The sequence below is a fragment of the Mobula birostris genome, chromosome 5 (genome assembly GCF_030028105.1).
Source record: "Mobula birostris isolate sMobBir1 chromosome 5, sMobBir1.hap1, whole genome shotgun sequence".
Classification (NCBI taxonomy): Eukaryota; Metazoa; Chordata; class Chondrichthyes; order Myliobatiformes; family Myliobatidae; genus Mobula; species Mobula birostris.
In genome coordinates this window covers 64,503,497-64,523,566 of record NC_092374.1, presented here as the reverse complement: position 1 = coordinate 64,523,566, position 20,070 = coordinate 64,503,497, and the positions used below count along the sequence as shown (strand labels likewise).

Sequence of the window (20,070 nt, the reverse complement as noted above, 5' to 3'; positions counted from 1 at the left end):
TTGCAATGGGTCCAGGTCCTTGCTGAGGCAGGAGTTCAGTCTAGTCATGACCAACCTCTCAAAGCATTTCATCACTGTTGAAGTGAGTGCTACTGGGTGATAGTCATGAAGGCAGCTCACATTATTCTTCGTAGGCACTGGTATAATTGTTAGGCCAATCAATGTAGTATCATCAGCAAATTTCATGAGCAGATTGGAGCTGTGGGTGGCAACACAGTCATAGGTATCAAGGGAGTAAAGGAGGGGGCTTAGGACACAGTCCAGAGGGGCACCTGTGTAGAGGATCAGAGGAGCTGAGGTGAGGGAGCCCACTCTGACCACCTGCTGGTGATCTGACAGGAAGTCCAGGATCCATCTGCACAAGGCAGGGTGAGGGCCGAGGTCTCTGAGCTTCTTGTCGAGCCTGGAGGGAATTATGGTGTTGAATGTTGAACTGTAGTCCAAGAACAGCATTCTCACAAAAGCATCCTTCTTCTCAAGATGTGTAAGGGTGGTGTGCAGAGCTGTGGCTATTGAGGGCTACACTTGAAGCTGAGCGGGACCAATATCGTTGCAGGCAGGTTTGCTAGAGCTATTGGGGAGGGTTTAAACTAATTTTGTAAGGGGATGGGAACTGGAGTGACAGGGCTGAGGATAGGGATGTTGGTTTACAAGCAGAGGTAGTGTATAGTGAGACTGTGAGGAAGGACAGGCAGATATTAGGGTAAAATTGCAGTCAGTAGGATGGGTTGCATTGTAAAAGGGGGACAAAATTGAAAAGGCTGACAAGTACAGAATTGAATGTGATATTTCTGAATGCATGCAGTAAACAAAATAAGGCAGATGATCTTGTAGTGCAGTTAGAGTCTGGTAGGTATGATGCTGTGGGTATCATGCAGTCATGGCTGAAAGACAATTGTAGTTAGAAACTTAATATCCAAGGATACACAATCTATTATAAAACAGGCAGGTAAACAGGAGGAGCAGTGGCTCTGCTGGTAAAAAATGAAATCAAATCTTTAGAAAGAGGTGACATAGGATCGGAAGATGTGGCATCCTTGTGGGTAGAGTTGAGAAACTGCAAGGGTAAAAAGACTTCAGTGGCAGTTATTTGTAGATGTGATCTACAAGTTACAGTGGGAGATAGAAAAAGCATGTCAAAAAGGCGATGTTACTTTGGTAATGGGGCATTTCAATATGCAGATAGATGCTGCATCCCAAGAGAGAGAATTTGTGGAATGCCTCTGAGATGGCTTTTTGGAGCAGCTTGTGGTTCAGCCCACTAGGGTATCAGCATTTCTGGACTGGGTGTTGTGTAATGAACTGGATATGATTAGGGAGCTTAATGTAATGGAACCCTTAGGAAACAGTAAGAGGGAGAAGCTAAAGTCAGATGTATCAGTAATACAGTGCAGTTAAGGGGATTACAAGGGTATGAGAGAGGAGATGGCCAAAGTTGATTGGAAGGGGACACTAGCAGGGATGACAGCAGAGCAGCAATGGCTGAAGTCTCTGGGAGCAATTTGGAAGGCGCAGGAAAGACATCTCAAAGAAAAGGAAGTATTGTAAAGTCATGATGACGCAAAGGTGGCTGACAAGGGAAGCAAACCCCAACATAAAAGCAAAGGGAAGGCATATAACAGAGCAAAAATTAGTGGGAAGTTAAAGGATTTGGAAACTTTAAAAAAAAACAGAACACAACTACAAAGCCATAAGCGGGGAAAAGATGAAATATGAAGGTAAGCTAGGCAATAAAATCAAAATGTACTAAAAGCTTTTTCAGATATATTAGAGGCGAGAGTAGATATTGGACCGCTGGAAAATGATGCCTAAGAGATAGTAAAGAGAAACAAGAAAATGACAAACTAAATAAGTATTTTGCGTCAGTCTTCACTGTGCAAGATACTAGTAGTAAGTTGCAAGTCCAAGAGTGTCAAGGGGCAAAAGATGGGTACAGTTGCTATTACTAGGTAGATGGTGCTTGAGAAGCTAAAAGTCTTAAGGCAGAGCAGTCACCTAGACCTGATGGACTACAACCCAGGGTTCTTAAAGAGGTGGCTAGAGACTGTGGAGGCATTAGTAATGATCTTTAAAGAATCAATAGATTCTGGCATGGTTCCAAAGGACAGGAACGTTGCAAATATCATTTTGCTCTTCAAGAAGGAAAGGAGGCAGAAAAAAGGAAAATATAGGCCAGTTAGCCTGACTTCAGTAGTTGGGAAGATGTTGGAATCGATTGTTAAGTAGGTGGTACTTGGGGGCACATGACAAAATAAGCTAAAGTCAACATGGTTTTCTTAAGGGAAAATCTTGCCTGACAAATCTGTTGGAATTCTTTGAGGAAATAACAAGCGGGATAGACAAAAGAAAATCAATGGATGTTGTGGTACTTGGATTTTCAGAAGGCCTTTGACAAGGTGTCACACATGAGGTTGCTTAACAAGAGCCCAGGACATTACAGGAAAGATAGTAGCATGGACTGATTGGTGGAATGCAAAGCGTGGGAACAAAGGCAGCCTTTTCAGATTGGCTGCTGATGACTAGTGGTGTTCCTCAGGGGTCTGTGTTGGGGCCTCTTCTTTTCACATTGTATGTCAATAATTTAGATGATGAAATTAATGGCTTTGTGACCAAGCTTGTGGACAATACAAGGATAGGTGGAGGGGCAGGTAGCATTGAGGAAGCAGGGAGGCTGCAGAAGGACTTAGACAGATTCGTCGAATGGGCAAAGAGGTGGCAGATGGAATACAGTGTCCAGAAGTGTATGGTCATGTACTTTGGTAGAAGGAAAATCTTTGTTAGGGGAGAGAAATCTAAAGATTCAAGGTGCAAAGGGATTTGGGAGTCCTCAAGCAGAATTCCCTGAAGGTTAACTTGCAGGTTGAATCCAAGATGGCTCCAGTGATCCTCAGTGATGTTCTGTGGGCTGCAGACAACTTCAATTGCCACATCATTGAAATGTTCCCACAACCAATGGACTCACTTTCAAGGACTCTTCATCTTATGTTCTCAATATTTATTGCTTATTTATTATTATTATTTCTTCTTTTTGTATTTGCACAGTTTGTCGTCTTCTGCACTGGATGAAGTACCTAGTTGGGTGATCTTTCATTGATTGTTCTGGTTATAATTCTATAGATTTATTAAGTATGCCCAAAAGAAAATGAATCTCAGGTCAGGTTGTATATGGTGACATATATGTACTTTGATAATAAATTTATTTTGAACTTTGAATCGGTGGTGATGAGGGTGAATGCAATATTAGCATTCATTTCAAGAGAACTAGAACATAAAAGCAAGGATGAGTCTGTATAAGGCATTGGTGAGGCCTCATTTGGAGTACTGAGAGCAGTTTTGGATCCCTTATTTGAGAAAGGATGTGTTTACATTGGAGAAGGTTCAGAGGAGGTTCACAAGAATTATTCCAGGATTATAAGGGTTATCATATGAGCAGCGATGGAAGGTTCTAGGCCTATACTTGTTGGAATTTAGAAGAATGAGGGGGAATCTCAGTGAAACCTATTAAATGTTGAAAGGCCTTAATAGAGTGGTTGTGAAGAGGATGTTTCTTTTGGTGGGGGAGTCTAGAACCAGTGGGCACAGCCTCAAATTAGAGCTATGTCCATTTAGAACAGAGATGAGGAGGAATTTCTTGAGCCAGAGAATTCGTTGCCACAGGTGGCTGTGCAGGCCCGGTCACTGTGTGCATTTAAGACAGAGGTTGATAGGTTCTTGATTAGTCAGGGTGTAAAAGGTTATGGAGAGAAGGCAGGAGAATGGGGTTGAGAGGGAAATGGATTAGCGATGATGAAATGGCAGAGCAGACTCAATGGGCCAAACTGCCCAATTCTGTTCTTATGTCTTATGGTCTTAAGTCAGTATTATTCAGTTCTATCAAGTTGGGAATTCTTTTCTAAAACATCAAAAAAAATTCCAAACACGAGGAAGTCTGCAGATGCTGGAAATTCAAGCAACACACCCAAAATGCTGGTGGAATGCAGCAGGCCAGGCAGCATCTATTGGAAGAGGTACAGTCGACATTTTGGGCCAAGATCTCCCGTAGGTTAAGCAAATTTATTTGCTGAGTAGCTGATTGGTAGAAAAGGAAAATCCCACACATACATTTGGTTTCTACAGTTAGATGGTATGAGTTTGACAAACGGTGGCTGCAGTGTAGCCTGTAGCTACACTCCTGGTTAGTGACCGGCAGTCCCTGTGTACTAAAATGTTAATGTTGGGCAAGAGGTGCATCAGATTCAGCATTGTCACCACCATCACTGGCCTGATCACATTCACTGTATCTGAAATCACTATGGCTGCTTGTTGGCATCATGCTTTGTGGTGGTTAAGTCCTTGGAGACACTACACTAATTGTCAATGTGAGCTGTTGTATTTAAAATAAAAAATAGTACAGTCCATGATTGTCCATTTTGTAATTACTGTTCAAGACTTTCTTCATCTGATATTTAATCACAAAAGGTTGGTTTGCAGGTGCAGCAGGCTATCAAGAAGGCAAATGGAATATTGGCCTTCATTGCTAGAGGGATTGAATTTAAGAGCAGGGAGGTTATGCTGCAACTGTACAGGGTACTAGTGAGGCTGCAACTGGAGTAGTGTGTGCAGTTCTGGTCTCCTTACTTGAGAAAGAATATACTGGCCTTGGAGGTGGTGCAGAGGAAATTCACGAGGTTGATTCCAGAGATGAGGGGGTTAGACTTGAGAACAGATTGAGTTGCCTGGGACTGTACTCAATGGAATTCAGAAGGATGAGAGGAGATCTTATAGAAACACATCAAATTATGAAAGGGATAGATAAGAGGCAGAAAAGTTGTTTCCACTGGTAGGTGAAACTTGAACTAGAGGACATAGCCTCAAGATTCAGTGAAGTAAATTTAGGACAGAGGTGAAGAGGAACTGCTTTTCCTAAAGAGTGATATCTATGGAATTCTCTGCCCAATGATGCAGTGGAGGCTACCTCAGTAAATATACTTAAGACATGGTTGGATAGATTTTTGCATAGTAGGGGAATTAAAGGTTATGAGGAAAAGGCGGGTAGGTGGAGATGAGTCCATAGTCAGATCAACCATGATCTTATTGAATGGCGGAGCCAGCTCAACGGGCTGGATGCCTACTCCTACTCCTATTTTTAATGTTCTTATTAACAAAATTAGATATAGTTACAGAGAAGATGGAGCTTTCACCCTGTGGAAATAATTTTTGAAAATTATGGAATGAAATGAAAATAAATACCAAATATTATGTGGAAATAATTTGATATTATATCAATATTTACAGTAACTTTCATGACTGTTCATAAAATGGAGGGGAAAGTGAGCTTATTAAAAAAATACATTGGAGGTCCTCCTCAAATTACTAAAGTAACAATGAGTTCAAATTTACTGACCAGATTAACAAAAGTATGCACCCCCTTTAAACAACCACAATAACTCAGTGTAATCTCTTATCATTCCAGCCAACATACATAATAATCAGGTACAAGGTCAAGTTATACACAGTTAATTAAATACTCAATTGAGTTTGTTTCAGTAACAAGAACAAATTCATTTACGAATTCCATTTTCCCCATTTTACTGTAAAAATACAAATTAAAGGCAAAAGGTTTGGTGTCAAATGTATGCAAAGTTAAATTAGCTGGTCAAGTGGTTATGTTCAATCACGAAGTCATAAATCAACATTGTGTACTGGCAAGTGAAGACAGCTGTTTTGATCAGAGATTAAAGTTTGGACTTGAGCTGGGTCAACAGCTTTTCCAGTTTGATAGCAAGAGTCATGTCCCCTTTCATCTTCAGCTTGCCAGACATGAATGCCAGGGTTGGTTTCATTTTACCTGAAAGATGGACAAAGATCATGCTTTAGTAATGAACAAAGACAGATTTGATTCATTACACAAAATTCATAGCCCATGGAAAGGTTCTAATCCGATGCTAGTATTCCCTCCCATCTTCAAGAAATTTTCCTGCTTTCTGTTTTGTTATATGTTTACTCAGTCTCTTTCTTAGCTCTTTGCTTCAATGTGGCTGTAACTTTCAAATTCTGTGAGTAAACAAGTTCCTTCTGAACTTTCTTCAGCATAATTCTACTTATGATCCCATGTTCAATCTTATCCACATATGAAAACATTATTTTAATATCCATCCATCAAAGCACATCATTTTCAAAAGATTGCTATTGCACCATACTCAATGTTGTCTTTTCCAAACACAAGAGTCCTACACATATGGTCTTTTTATTGTGTGTAATCTGAGTCCTGGCTTCTTTACAATAAACAGACTGCTGCATGGAACTCAGCGGGTTAGGCAGCATTTGTGGAGCAAAATGGTCGTTTTCCGCATCAAGACCCTCCTCTGAAATGGGTGATTGATCTTCACCTGAAATGTCCACTGTTCATTTTCCACTGATGTTGCCTGGTCTAGAGTTCATCCAGCAGTTTAATATTTTTATTCCAGATTCCAGTACCTACTGCCTTTTGTGTCTTTTCAAACAGTTGCATTGTTTCAGGCCGAGGCACCGGCACTGTTCTTCCCCAACCTGTGGTGCCGCTGGTTGTGTTGCTAAGGGAAGATCAGCCTATTTTCCCATTATTTATGTCTCCAGCTGTGTCTGATCAGAGTTTGAATTCTCAGTCAGGCAATTAAATTGAGATATGACCGTAAACTCAGTAGCACAAATGTGTATTGAATGGAGATGTTCTGCAAACTGTTTATCCAATTTACTTTTGGGCTCCCGAATAAAGAGGTGACCACAATATGAGTAGCAAATATAATTAGAATAAGTAAGGAAATCGTTATTTCATTAAGGAGAACTTCAGTCTCTGGATGGTTGAAAGGCTAAAGAGAAAGGAAAAGGTGTCTCTTACACTTTTTATGTGAAGATTCCCATGGAAAGCTGAGAGATTATTAAGCATGACTGAGCAGCAGGCTCGTATGCCATGGAGATAATAGTCCCTCGAGAATGGTGAAAGTGCAGGAGTAAGATCTTTTCAGCGGCAATATCATGCTGGGGGTGCTAGGAATAAACAAGGATTCTCTGTTAAATGTGGCATACCTAATATGGAAAGCAAAGGATGGGGGAAGTCAGAAGACTGGGTTAGAGACAGTCAAGGCCCCATTCACCATGGTGGAGCTGCTCTTCATTGATGGAAGAAATATCAGAAGACAAGCTAAAGGAAGTGATATCATTAGAACAAATGCAATTGAGATGTTGAAAGAGGCAGATCAGAAGTTAAGTCTTTTGATGGGCACAAGGTGGATATTCATCCATATTCTTAGAAACAAAGAAGGAAGAGTCAGGAAAAGCTGAACTACAATTATTATATCATGTTTGTATGCAACATTTGCTATTTTGTTGTGCATCTTTTTTCCCAAAGGTGAGGGGCAGGGGTAAATCAAATGAACATTTCAAAACTAAACTTGACAGATCATCATAGGTCTTGCTCAATACCCTTTCTGAATAACCTACCTAATGAGAATTAGACCAACCTGCAAAGATTTTAAGTTTTCTTTATCATGTAACAGATCCTTCCATTCATATGCTGCATTAACAAGCTGCAGACCTGTCTTGTCAGGCACAAGTCCTCCTCCAATCCTACATCCCTCTGCAATCTCTGTGCAACTTTGATTCCGATCCAACAGTCATTACTTTGATATTGGCAGGCCTGTCTTCAGCAGGAATGTGTCCTCAAAACCTCTCCATATCTGTCTCTCACCTTCTCTTTACTCTACAACCCATTCTTCCCACCTCCATCCCACCACTTTTAAGATTATTCTTAGTTTCCAAATCTTTCATCAAACTTTTGGAGATCTATCATATTATCTCCCATACAGCTCAATATCAATTTTTCTTAATATTTAGAGATAAAGCATGGTAACAGGCCTTTCCATCCCAATGAACCTGCATCGTCCAAAGAAACCTACTGACCCATAAGTCTTTGGAATGTGGGAGGAAACTCGGGCACCCAGAAGAAACATACATGGTCACGGGGAGAATGTACAAACTCCTTACAGACAGCGGTGCAAATTGAACCTGGGTCACTGGCATTGTAAAGCGTCATGATTTTGTTCAATAACTCCCCTGTAAGTACCTTTGTTTTATTGAATTAAATATGATATGCCATCTAAGTTCAAGCAGTAATTGTTAGGCATGTTACGACGGGATACAGTCCCTAGGCAGGTCATGAGTCATACACTGCCCATGAACTGTTTTTATGACAGCCCTTTATATAAAGGCTCACCTGAAAACATTTTTACAAAGTCCTCACTGCTCATACTCATCTGTACATCCACTTTTCCTGGGAAGCTTCCTTTGCCAGTGCAGCCACTTTCATTTTTCAGATCAATGTACCAGGTTCCTGGATGATCACCTGCTCAAGCAAAGGACGAAGATCTAATTAAAAGGCAAACAACGGAAATATGAAGTGTTCCATGCAAGGTAAAACAAGACAAAAATGTACAGAAATACTGATATAATTGTGTTCCAGGTAGTTTAAAAGAGATTCACTAGGTGAATTTCAGGGATAAGAAGCTAAAGAAATTAGATCTGTAACATTTAGAATTTGAGAATGAGAGTGATCTTAATGAAGCATACAAGCTCCTAAAGTGGTGCGGCAGTGTTAATGCCAATGTGTTTCCATAGAAGGCAGAGCAGATGTGAAGACTTCTCCCTCGATGGGAGAACCTTAAACAAGTGGACATAGCTACAAGATTAGGAGGTGGTCATTTAGCAGTGATGGGAACTTCTTGCTTGGGGTGGAGAATTTCTGAAATTCTCTAAATGGGAATTGTGAAGATTAAATCAATGAGACAGTTAAAGATGAAATAGATTAATATTTTTGAAGATCAGGGAACTGAGGGGTATCAGAAGCTGATACAAAGGAGGGGACAACGCTTGATGTAGTTTAGTCATGACCCGAAGGAACAACAGGGTGGGCTCAAGAGGTCAAGTGGCTTACTCCCATCCTTATATTCTGATATTGAATTAGTAATTCAGGGAGACCTTTATGGCTCCATGTTGTAACGTTATTGTGAATCAAATGAGCAGGTGTATCATGTTATTGGTAATAAAATCAAAGAAGAACAAGGTACAACCTTGAATTAACTTAAGATGAGGTTACCACATTGTTTTTGGATAACTCTGAAAATTGTCCTAGATATTTGCAGTAATAAGAGAGTTCAGTGAGTTATAATGTTCTGGAATGAGCTGACTGAAAATGATAAAGTTTCAAAGGAAACTTTGAAATGAATTGGATAAGTACTTCAAATGAAAATGCCTATGGGGGATGACAAAGGGCAGGACAAAAGAGATAATGCATGGCTGGTGAAACTAATCAGCTCTTTCAAAAAGATAGCAACACACACAAAATTGCTGGTGAACGCAGCAGGCCAGGCAGCATCTCTAGGAAGAGGTGCAGTCGACGTTTCAGACCGAGACCCTTCGTAACTGAACTTCCTTCAGTTAGTCTTGACGAAGGGTCTCAGCCTGAAACGTCGACTGCATCTCTTCCTAGAGATGCTGCCTGGCCTGCTGCGTTCACCAGCAACTTTTATGTGTGTTGCATGAATTTCCAGCATCTGCAGAATTCCTGTTGTTTGTGCTTTCAAAAAGATAGTAATGTAGCTGTGGTCCAAATACATTCCTCTTCTGTCATGTATTTTTCTCCATATTTTCAGAATTTAGACAGTTAAATAAAACTAGAGGTTTGGTATTATAAAAGCAGAAGGATAGACATCTTCAGTAAATTGAATACACAGACCAAATGGATACATGAGCGAAACTCATAGCTGTAATAAGATGAAAATTGAAAATCTACACTTGAGATACTCCATGACACATGAAGGGAGTTAGACACCTTTCCCTGCACGATGAAGGAGTAGTTCATTTGGTGGTTGCCCCATCAATCAGCATTCCTGTCACTTCTCAGGTGATGACTTCATCACATTCCAAAGGGGTAGAAGATAACTAATGATCTCATTTAACCCTTATTAACTTTAAACACTGTGAAATGTTTTATAGTATTGTATTTTCAATTTTTATTTGTTTTTGTTGATTAAATTAAATCATGCCAATTACTAACATTGGCCTGTAAGACTACACACCAAGTTAAATTCATGGAAAAACACAAAGCAACAATTAGAACATCTATCTATATACAATTGACCTTCTATGTACAAATGGTCAGCAAAATTCATTTGTTCAAGTTAAAATTAGATACCCAATTTGTCTTAGGAAATAGGCTAGGATTGGACAAAAAAAACACAAATGAAAATATGATGATGGACATTAATTGATTAGATTGGAGAAATTACCATTAAGAAAATGGAAAATTGTAAAAAAGAAGTGTCTTTTCAGCTTGACTGTTGTGAATTCCTGCACCAGTTTCAAATACCTGAGGTGGTCAGAGAGGAAATTCCCCCAGAGTACCTTTCACTTTGTGCAGCCTGATTTCATTCTTTATCAGCCTTGACCAGGAGACAATGAGGTTGTAGAAGATGGACGAGATCTTTAGTCATGATATTTATTCCACGCTATTGTGACAAGGGACAGGTTTGATAGATCAGTCGTTCCTTCCTGTCACATATGTCTGCTCCTATCCCACAGTCCAAATCAATTTCTGTCATTCTTACTTTACTGTAATACCTGTGGTTTCAAATAAAACATAAATAACTATAAAGATGCCTGATACAGGAACTGGAATAGGGCTTGTGAAAAATCAAGCCTATAGTCAAAGTAAAGGAAGAAGATTCTCTGTTAAATTGTCAGTTCCAAAATAGTTAACATCCTGAAATAAAATTTGCCTTCAAAAAGGCTAGCAGAAAACTTCCACAAGTCACTTTACCTGACAATTCAAACTGATAAACCCCTCCTGTGGATTTTACCACATCAGCAGTGAGCGCTCCCTCAATAGTCCTGAAAGTATCAGCAACAGGTCCTTCAGATGTTGCTGAAACTTGCTGCTTTCCAGCTTCAAACACAGGAGTTCCACCTACAAAGAAATATGACTTTAATGTCTAGAGTTATGCCTTGTTAATACATATAGACCTAACATAAATCACTGAAGATAGGACCCACAAAGCAATCCAGGTCATTGACTTTGTTTGTAATATGCCTGATCATTGGAATCCATTAATTTTTCATACAGTAACTTGGTCCCGTCGATCTCTTATTTGGAAGACTCCCAAAAAATACTAAATTGATTTCAGTTTAGCCCTCAGGGTGGTCATCTTGCAGCCAAACTACATATCCCAAACCCCCCAAACTTTGCTGTACTGAAATTCAATGAGCGCAATATCCCACAGAAACTATTTGCAGTCCTATCAGCGATTTTGAGATGTGAGTCCCTCTTCATGACAGCCACAGCAACTCTACAGCAGGCTGCCATAAAATGAAGGGACAATGTAGGAAAGGGTCTAGGAAGGGGAAAACCACATATTTTCCTTCCATCTGCCCACACACCACTCCTCCCCATTCCCAATGATCCAGACATGTCTCACTGCTGTGCTCTGTGAGCTGCAGGTCTACATTGTTGCCACTCTAATGAAAAGCTACTGTAGGCACTTGTGCATAGCACAAGATCACTGATCTGACATCGCAGAAGAGTTATTCTAAATTGTATGACGAACAACAGACAGCAGGGTTTCATTCCACTTTCACTGTGAAGGAAATACTCAGGCTGTAGGTTGCACACATTTGCACCAATTTTCAACTGATAATGGAAAAAGAAGCATATCACACTCTCACGATGTTGAACAAATGATACACACATCAAGGTGAATATCCACTCAATTTCACGATGGGCAGCACATCAAAAACCACAGAATGATTTTTATGTACATTTTAGGCCTTAAAAAACAGGCACTAATGAGGTAAATTTCCAGCCAATAATATGCCAAATCAAGGATATTATACTGAATTTAGTCCAAACCTCAGCATATTTTCAGATGGATGTCAAGGCGAAGGAGGACACTTATGAAATCCACTGCCACAGACAGCTGTGCAGGTCAAGTTATTGAGTACATTTAAGGCGGAGGTTGATAGGTTTTTGATTAATCAAGAGTGTCAAAAGCTACAGGTAAAAGACAGGAGAATGGGATTGAGATGGATAATAAATCAGCCATGGTCAAATGGCGGAGAAGACTAAAGGCCGAATGGCCTAATTCTGCTCTTGTGTCTTATGTTCTTATGACAGAAGCAGTTCAGAAATGAACAATATCCCAGCCACTGCACACAGCAAAGATGGCGAAGGACAGAACTAATCTGGGTGTACTCAAAATTATGTTTGGGCTTTATAGGATAACTATGGAGAAAATAACTCCAACAGTAGGTGGTCAATTATCAGGTGACATAGATCTGAGATGATTCAAAAAAGAATCTGAAGGAAGATCCAGAGATATTATTCTCTTTCTCTGCAATAAATTATAATGATCTGAAATCAACTTTCTGAAATAGTGGAAGCAATTTTAATTGCAAATTTCAAATAGAGATTAGTATAAATGACAGGGCAATATTGCAGGACTATGAGGAAAAACATTAAGCTCTTTCAAACATCTACAGCGGCATAATAAACCAACAGGCCTCCTCTGTGTTAAATGTTTTAACAATAATTATAGACCGGTACACTGCAAAGTTTTTAGCTGTAGATATTAACGATAAAATAATTCAAGTGATGGTAGTAAGAATTTATCATCTTTCTATGCTCAACCACTGAACAGTGATGACATACAATTCATGGCTCAGGAATTGGGTCCAGGGAGGTCTAAACTGTCCAGCAATCATTCTTGAACAACGGGCAGACCAAACATTGGAGCGCAGTCTGCCTCTCATACCAACACCGGGTCTTAGGTGTTGCAGCTATGCCCATTTCATCATGTTAGCTTTTGACTAGCTGACTCTAGGGGAAGGATGGGTCAGGGGTATGTAGGTGGTCCATTTCTCAATGTCCCTGCACAAAGCTACCCAGTGACAGTGGTATCGAAAATATGAAATGCAAAGCTTATCAACCGCTCCAGTCCTGGAACAAATCAATGAAAACTGTTGCCACAATAAGAATTATTTTAATAAAATAATATTCATTTTTCTCTTTGTCAATCTTTCTTCCCATCTTCCTGTATCTATGCAGACTATTTTGTTCTTCATGGTCCCTCTGTTCCTTTGTCTTTAATTCTCACCCATAATCCCACAGCTCACTGAAGTATCTGACACCCACACTTTGAGGAAACAGAGCAACAATAGATTCAGTTCTAATATTCATCAGTTCATCTAGATGTCATATCAGCTGAGGGAAAGCATTGAAATACAGGAAATATAAGGAACATACCAAATTCTTGCATCTTCTTGCTCAGGCTTTCAGGATCCTCATCCAAAAAGAAATCAGGTAATAGTGGATGGCCTGTAAATTCAGATCAGTGTAATTAAAGTCTTATCACCAAGGGTTTAAAGTTTTAACAATGGTGTGATTTAAATCTCTGGCGCATCACTGGGATGTCAGAGAAACATTCATAAACCACTTATTGAAGAGTAGAACAGGAGTTTCACTAGTCACAGATTGTTCATTTTTAGTTATAGAATTGTACAGCACAAAAACACGTCATCTGGCTCACCATGTCTATTCACTGTGTACGTCCCTTCTTGGCTTAACTTCCCAAAATGCATTATTTTACACTTGTCCAAGTTAAATTCCACTTGCTATTCCCTTGCTCATTTTCCCAACTGATTAGATCTCGTAACCTCAGAGAACCTTCTTCACTGTCCACATCACCACCTTATCTGCAAACTTGCCATGCACAGTACTGTGCAAAAGTCTGATATATAGCTAGGGTGCCAAAGCCTTTTGCACAGTACTGCAGTAATTTTATGTATTGCACTGTACCGTTGCCGCAAAAAAAACCCAAAAAAGACAAAGTTCATGACATATGAGAGTGATAATATACTTGAATCTGATATGGGCCTCTACTGTGGGAAGAGGGGAGAGAGAGAGGGGAATCATGGTTGGGAAAAGGGAAAGGGAGAGGGAGAGGGAAGCACCAGAGAGACGTTCTGTAATAATCAATTGACCAATTGTTTGGAATCAAATGACCTTGCCTTGTGTCTCAGGGATGGGTGTGTCAGAACCAGTGCCACCCCCGCCCTTAATACTCCTTTTTTGCCACCAGTCCCACCCCCCCCACAGCACTCCACCCTCGCCATTCCCAACATCCTTTGCTTCTGCCAGATTTACAAACTTGCTCTCTGCTGCACAGTGGCAAATACAGTATTGTGCAAAAGCCTTAGGCACATATATGAACCATTAATATACAGTATAAAGCAAACAATAAAGGATCCAGCATCAATCCCCATGAAATGTCACAGGTCACCAATCTGAAAAACAACCCTCCATTACCACCAAGCCAATTCTGTACCTAATTGGCTAGCTCACACTGGATTCCATGCGTTCTAGCATTCCAGACCAGCCTCTCGTGCAGGACCTTGTGAAAGGTCTTGCTAAAGTTCATGTAGACTGAACCTCATTAATCAGCTTCAATCTACTAAAAAAAATTCAATTCATGAGGCATGATTTCCCATGCACAAAACTATTTTATCCTTAATCAATTCTTGCTTTGTTAAATTTAAGTAAATCCAGTCTCTCAAAATCCCTTCCAGTAAATTTCCCACCCCTGATACAAGGCTCACTGGTCTGTAATTTCCTGGCTTATCCCAGCTACCCTTCTTCAAGAAGGACACAACATTAGGTATCCTCACATCACCTGTGGCTAATGAATCATTTCTGCCAGTGCCCCAGCAATCTTTTCCCTTGCTTCCCATAAAATCTTTGGATAAATCTGGTTAGCCCCTGATGATTTATCCACCTCTATGTATTTCAAGACCTTGAACACTTCCCTCTTCATTATATTGATATATCCAGGATATCAATGTTCCTTCCTCTGAACTTACTAGCTCCTATGACCTTCTCCGCAGTGAATATAGACATAAAGCATTCATTTTAACACCTCACCAACTTTCTATCCCTCCACACATGCACACTGATCCTGAAAAGAGTCTACTGTCTCTGTAATTACCCTTTTACTCTTAAAAACACTTATAGAATCTCCTGGGATTTTCCGTTATCTTGTGTAAGGGATATATCGTGACCTATTTTCCCCTCCTAATTTCTTTCTTAAATGTGCTTCTGTATCTTCCTCAAGAGACTTGCTTGATTCCATATACCTATAGCTGACATACACCTTTTTTCTGACCAAATTCTTAATATCCTTCATCAACCAAGGTTTTCTAATCTTACAAGCCTTCCCAACAAAAACATGCTGACTCTGAGCTCTTCCTACCTCACTTGTCAGATGTCCCTTTACCTGTAAACAGCCTCTCCCAATGAATTTTGATAGTTCTTGCCCGATGCATTGAAATTAGCATTCCTTCAATTTAGGACTTTAATATGAACACCAGTCCTACTGTTTCAGCAATTAGCTTGAAACTTAGAAAATCATAGTCACTGATCCCAATGTGTTCCCTCACTGACACATCGACCATTTGCCCAGGCTCATTTCTAAGAGCTGGTTAAGTGTAGGTCTATCTACATATTGCTTCAGAAAAATTTCCTGTACACACTGGACGTATTCTGTCCCATCTGCTGCGTAGCACTAACTCAATATTACGGAAATTACCTCTCATTACCTGCTCACTTTAATCTCTAGACTTGCTTCACTTTTCTCATCTGATACACCACTATTTTAGGTCCTATACCCCTGCCATAATAGTTTAAACCTTGTTGAATAGCAGGAGTAAATCCCCTGGCAAGGACATTGGTTTTCTTACAATTGAGATGCATCCTACGCCCCTTAAACAGGTCATTTGCGGTTATAGTAGATCTGTGTTTCACTAGCTTCTGGTCTAGTAATGCAGGAATATTTAACATTTATATTCTTGGTTCCAAATCCCTCTCTGGCCTCACAGTAAATCAAGTGTAACCTCCCAGAATTGCACCATCATCCTCCCCACCCCACCCAATGAGATGTTCCTTCAGTGGTGTTTCCTTATTTCTCTTGTGGTCCACTGGTGTATGATGCTTCAGTTCCCAAGGCCTTTAGCTCTAAAAAGCCACAGTCAGCCTCTCTGCCACAGACCGCTCTAAACTGACCTCTTTGACAAAGCATTTCATAATCTACAGCAACACATTACTGTGTAGTTAATTCTGTTTATTTTGTCCAATGTTACTCCTGAGAACCACTTAAATATGTTTTACCTCATAAAATTTCCTGTATAACTGCAAGCAGTCACATCAGTGAGGGCCTTATGTAATTTGATGATCTGCAAATGATGAGCTACAAGTTTAAATAAAAATAAAGTAAACCCAAGTGGATGCAGTAATGTTTCACAGCTTCCCTTAAAAAAGTAGTAATCTCACACCATCACAGTGAAAAACCTCTTCTGTGTTAGTGAGGGCTTTCTATGTAAATGCTCCAAAGAGTCTGACCTTCAGTCTGCACTCATTGGGGCTTCGTTACTTTAGAAAGATTTTTATTTTCATTCTTTGTTCAATCACTCTAGGACATTGGGTGAATGAGCAAAGAATGGAAATAAAAATCTCTCTAAAGTAATGAAAACAATTTTAATCTAGCCTATCATCTAAATTCAGAATAATTTTACAAAGCACTCTTTCTAAATCCACACATAGTGTCTACCCAATTCTATATATATTTGTACCAGAGTACTTCCAATCTAACCTTTCAATGTGGTTTTCTGCAAATGGCTAAGCCACCAACTTCAAGGGCTAAATCTTCCACTCGGCACAAGTGCTTAGTCAGGACTTCCATGTTTCTTTGTGGAAACCCCAAGTCAGTCTGGCACTGGCTTCTGCTACGCCACCAATGCTGCTAGTTGCTTCCGCACCACAGCTCCCCACCGAGTCTTGTACAGTAATGCAGCTGCAATTCTACTACATGAACTTCAAGTCCCCATTGCCTGTCTCTTGTAATAAACCCAAGTGTCTTTCAATTTTAATTCTTATGGTCAGGAGTGGTGATATTGTCTTAAGCATGAGGCACATTTATTATTATAAAGTATCAAATATAAAAACAAAGGGAAATTTTCAGGCTGTTTTCTGAAGGAACTCAAGCTCTGCTGATTACCTGAATTGATAAATACTGTAAAATGGTTTTTATTGCTGCAAGTAAAATAATCAAAAATGACTCATCCACAAATGAACCTGATACTTCTATAAGTAATGTACCAATGCCTCTTACAAGATTTGATTCCACACCAATCACACATCTGCTCTTCCAACTCAGCAGCTGGCTCATTATATTTGAGTTGCACTCTCTTTGAAACTGGGCTTCTCAAACCCTCAGAATGACTGAGATCATCAATAGTTGAATTGCAGACAGCACAGATATTCAACTCTGCTGAAGTCTTAATTCTTTTTATCAATTAATTAATACTTAGTTTTTTATGGAGCTTCCGCCCCCCTCCCCATTGCTACAGATGGAGTCCTCACTTGCCTCTCTTCCATTTCCCGTACATCTGTCCTCACCCCATTCACCACCACACCGATAGGCATTAGAGGGAGAGAGTTCCCTTAGTCCTCTCTAGCCACCACACCAGGCTGTACATCCATATATCATTCTTATCATTCTCCACAGCTTCTGCCATCTCTTTGTGACTCCCCTATCCACTCATCCTTCCCACCAATCCCCCTCTAGGACTCATAACTGCAAGTGCACTAAGTACACACCTGTCCCGACACCTCCTCTCTCACAACCGTCCAGGTGAAGTAACCATTCACATGTGAACCCATCGGGGTTATTTCTGCATCCGCTGCAGCTTCATCTACCACAGTGAGATCTGATGCAGACTGGAGGACAGCTTCGTACAGCACTTTTGCTCCTTCCATTGTCCCATCCAAGATCTCCTGGTGGCCAGCTATTTAAGTTCGATTTCCCACTCCCACACTGATATGTCCGTCAACTGTTTCCTTCACTGCTGTGTTGAGACTATAAACGCAGATAAGGTGAACAGCACTTGATATTCCACCTTGGAAGTGTCCAACCTGATAAATGTTGAATTCTTTAACTTCCAGTAACTGCTCCTCTCTGCCTCTTCCATCTTTCTTTTCCTGATCTCACTGGTGCCCATCTTTCCCTCTTCCATCCTCTCTATCTGCCCATCACCTGCACATTCCTTCCACTGGTTCCCCTTCCCCTTCCTTCCCTCTATTCTATGGTCCACCATCCTCTCTTATCAGATTCCATCTTCTTCAACCCTTTGCCACTTCCACCTATCACTACCCAATTGCTTACACCATTCCCATTCCCTCCCCACCTACCTATCATTCCTACCCCTTTTCTTGATGCATCTATTACCTGTCAGCTCTTGCTCTATTCTACCCCCCCCCCCACTTTCATATGTTCGCTATCTCCCCCCTTTTATCTGGTCCAGATGAGGTCTCAGCCCAAAACGTCAATTGTCATTTCCCTCCATAGATGTTGCCTCATTCACTGAGTTCCTTTACTTCTTTCCAATCTGTGTTGCTCTAGATTTCCAGCATTTGCTGTCTCTTATGCCTAATTAACAGTGAGTGCCACTTCCTTCTGATATCATGTAATAATTCCTTTGTTAAGTTTGCTGTAATGATATAGTTACAGACTCTGGCCAGTTGGTGGTGCTGGGGAATAGGTTTCTCAAGTCTCTCATTCTCTCACTTCCTCTTCTTTTATCACAATACAACCATAAAACCAGAGGCTGTTTACCCAACGAAGGCCTTTCAACTCAAATAATTACATCATTTTAATTTTGGGATGGTCTGTACTCTGCCATACCTTTTTAAATTGAAACTGTAATAAACTTAAAGAAATCTAAAAGCAAAAAAAAAATTGCAGGTGCCAGAAGTCAAAAATAAAGATTGAATATTCAGCATGTCAGCACCTATGGAGAGTTAACAGAGTTTAACTATTCAGGTCATTGATCTTACATCAGTTCTGAAGAGTTAACTGTGTCTCTCCCCAGATACTTTCTGAGCTCCTGAATGTTTCAAGTATTTCCTGACTTCAGTTGTAACTTTATTGTTTCACAATGCCAATTATTAAATTCTCTTCACAAGCTTCCCGAGTGTACAAAATCATCTAATTCTCAAAATAGTGTCCTCCTATCAAGGCCACACAATATCTTAGTTTGTAAAATTTTTCCCTTTAATCCCTCTGCTCCAGTGTAAAAACAATTTTGGTTCTTTTCAGCAAACTATGGTGAATACGGGATTCAGTTTAGTTATAATATGTTTAAAAACTGCAAGAACTCTGCGTACCTGGTTCAACTGCATAGACATCAAAGTCACTTATTCCTTCTCCTTTAAGAAAGTCTTCATCAATTATAAAGTTCGCAGTAAACGACTTTGGCCTACAGAAAATGGCATAGGCAGCATCAGCCATTATCTCAGGCTTCCTGCACTGTTTGCTCACACCGGGTCCTCCCAGCATGTCCATCGCAGATGTTTGGATAGCTGCAAGATGTCAAAAGAAATGTATTTTAATATATAATACTTAAAATTATTATATAAATGAACTTAAAGGTTCATTTTGTTGTTTGCTAGCACAGAGCAAGATCATAATAAAAGCAGGCCATATGAGGCAGAAGTTTTGTTTTCAAAAAAGGTACAGGACATCCAGAGCAAATTGCAGTGGCAACCAATTTGGGACATGCGATGGTTGCAGGGTTAGAGTCATAGTCAACACAGAAATGGGCCCCTCAGCCCACTGAGCGCACACCAACCATCATACGCCTTTCACACTAACCCTACCCAAATCCACTTTATTCTCCCCACATTTCCACGTCAACTCTTCCCAGGGCTTACCACTCCCCTACACACTGCGGACAACTTACTGATAGTGGTGCAGGTGGGCTGGTTCAAAACCATTGATCTTTACTGGTGCCCACACCAGTCTTTGGTGACTTTACTCAAAAGGTGCACAGACCTCAGGTGTGCTAACCCAGCATTCTTGTCAGTTGCAAATATGGGAAGGTCTGCGCTGGAGGGAGTCAGTAGGGTTCACCTCAGTGCCCCAGTTAATATTTATTCCTCAAAAAAAACACTGAAAC

General features: G+C 40.3%; 1 protein-coding gene across 2 annotated transcripts in view; it reads right to left on the bottom strand.

Annotated features, from left to right (window-relative positions):
• Positions 1–5,235: 5,235 nt before the first annotated feature.
• Positions 5,236–20,070, bottom strand: part of hsdl2 (hydroxysteroid dehydrogenase like 2) — a 150,251-nt gene continuing 135,416 nt past the window's right edge. The window contains exons 7-11 of one of the 2 annotated variants that reach the window (XM_072258177.1): positions 19,280–19,474; positions 13,310–13,381; positions 10,832–10,978; positions 8,231–8,359; positions 5,236–5,827 (exon numbers count right to left, since the gene is read on the bottom strand). In XM_072258177.1, the coding sequence (XP_072114278.1) occupies positions 5,715–5,827; positions 8,231–8,359; positions 10,832–10,978; positions 13,310–13,381; positions 19,280–19,474 (656 nt within the window). In that variant the 3' untranslated portion in view covers positions 5,236–5,714. Of the gene's footprint in view, positions 5,828–8,230; positions 8,360–10,416; positions 10,633–10,831; positions 10,979–13,309; positions 13,382–19,279; positions 19,475–20,070 lie in introns of those variants that run through there. The other variant, XR_011886013.1, reaches the window with a different exon arrangement.